Below are 1,916 nucleotides of genomic sequence, written 5' to 3'. Positions count from 1 at the left end.
GTAGATGATCCATGAAAATTATATTCATATTGTAAGTCTCAATTATTTGAAGTCAATTACATGGATCTTTTATCGATCGATAAAAAAATATTTATTTAGTTAAATTTAGATTGTTTAAAATTTTATTTGTAGTTTCTATTAAAATATTTTCATGTCTTCCTCTATCTCTTCTCGTATAATCATGTTACTTCTTCTAACTATCGTATACAAATAGATTATCTACCCATAGATAATTTATAAAATATTATTGCATCACCAACAATATAGATAAGAATTATATTTTGATCATTTTCTATAGAGAATAAGAGGAAAAGACTTATTTTGGGTTTTCTCTTATAACGCTCCTATATCTAAAAATTCTTAAAGAGAACCTCAATTTTTTTTTTAAATGATAAAAATATCCTAATTAATAGTTGACGACATTAATTTTTTACATGTATAACTAAAACCCAGTTAGATTGTCCACTATAATATAGATTTCTCATTGTTTTGTTCATTTTAATAGGATTTCAAAAAAAATTTAAGTAAAATTAGTTCTTAGATTTCTCCAAATCAATCAACATCCTTTTGTATAGAAACTTAGGCAGTTGGTGCAATGCTAGGGTATACAATCCTTAAATTATCACATATTAGAAGTGAGTAAAAACTTAAATTTACTTATAAGAGATTGAAAGATAACAACGATTAACTTAGTCCTAAGGATATAGTGCACATTGATTATTTTCAATAAGTTAATATGTTAGTTATTTCATCAAGATGAGTCATGATAAATAATAGTAGAACTAAATTAATATTGGGTATCTTAAGGGGATTGAGACATATAGTCCTATTGTATCAAGCCAAGTTAGTATTATTGAAGAAGCTTTAGTTTGAACAGAACAAGCTTTCCTTCGGTTTCCTTCCCCGGCCGGAAGACCTTTCTAGATCAAATCAACACCTTTCTCCTCATCCTTCTTCTGTTCGTACCTCTTAAGGGAAGATATGGGTCTAAGGGACATCAAGTCGACTCTCCCGCCATGTTTTAGATTCCACCCAAGTGACCAGGAGCTGGTCTGCCACTATCTCCGAAAGAAGGTAGCCAATGAACGAGTCTCCGGAGACACCATGGTGCAGGTGGATTTGCACACTCGAGAGCCGTGGGAGCTTCCAGAGGTGGCAAAGCTCAGCGCCAATGAGTGGTACTTCTTCAACTTTCGTGACCGCAAGTACACCATTGGCTCGCGCACAAACCGAGCAACAAAGTCGGGATACTGGAAAGCCACGGGATTCCAAAGAGAAGAAGGAGAACAAGGCAGAAAAGGAAGAGAAAGAAAGGGAAGAAGACAAGGACAACACAGAGAGATTGTTCTCAATCATCTAGCAGTGTTCTCATCTCAGAACTGATGGACTCCTGTCTCTTCATAGATTCTCTCCTACCTTAAACTGGAAGAAAGCCTCGTTTTTAATCCTATCTTTCACCACGGAGCGAAACATAAATCCGTCACATTCATCTGCGGAATATTTGTTCCACGGATTATAGTAACGGAGTTACTGAAGGTGGCGTCGATGTCCCACCTTGCGCCGTCATCTTACTGAAGTTTCGCAGAACCTTTTTCCTGGATGCAACAAGTCGTCATGGTCGTCTGAAATCTAATTGAAGTTTCGCCGATCCTTTTTCTTGGATGCAACAAGTCATGAGGAGATTTCTTATGGCCATGGACGTCTGCTAGCATCTTCCTAGAGATTACGACCCCTATGCACGCCTCTGTCGATATGACGGGGATTACGATACAATAGAATAGAGGATTTTCCTCAACAGAATATATAAGATTTCTAGCCGCAACGACGACGATTGTGGCTGCGACGACGATGGTTGTGGCTGCGACGGCTGCGATGATGACAGAGGAGAAATCTACAATAATGTTGTAGTGTTGCTA

The 1,916-nt window shown here is 37.0% G+C and overlaps 1 protein-coding gene across 1 annotated transcript; it reads left to right on the top strand.

Moving 5' to 3' along the window:
* The first annotated feature begins 981 nt into the window (after window positions 1-981).
* LOC135652994 (protein CUP-SHAPED COTYLEDON 1-like) lies at window positions 982-1,383 on the top strand. The gene has a single exon (XM_065174402.1). The coding sequence runs from the start codon at window positions 982-984 to the stop codon at window positions 1,381-1,383; it is 402 nt and encodes a 133-aa protein (XP_065030474.1).
* The last annotated feature ends 533 nt before the right edge of the window (window positions 1,384-1,916 follow it).

The sequence above is a fragment of the Musa acuminata genome, chromosome BXJ3-11 (assembly GCF_036884655.1).
Source record: "Musa acuminata AAA Group cultivar baxijiao chromosome BXJ3-11, Cavendish_Baxijiao_AAA, whole genome shotgun sequence".
Classification (NCBI taxonomy): Eukaryota; Viridiplantae; Streptophyta; class Magnoliopsida; order Zingiberales; family Musaceae; genus Musa; species Musa acuminata.
This window is presented reverse-complemented; position numbering and strand designations above follow the sequence as displayed.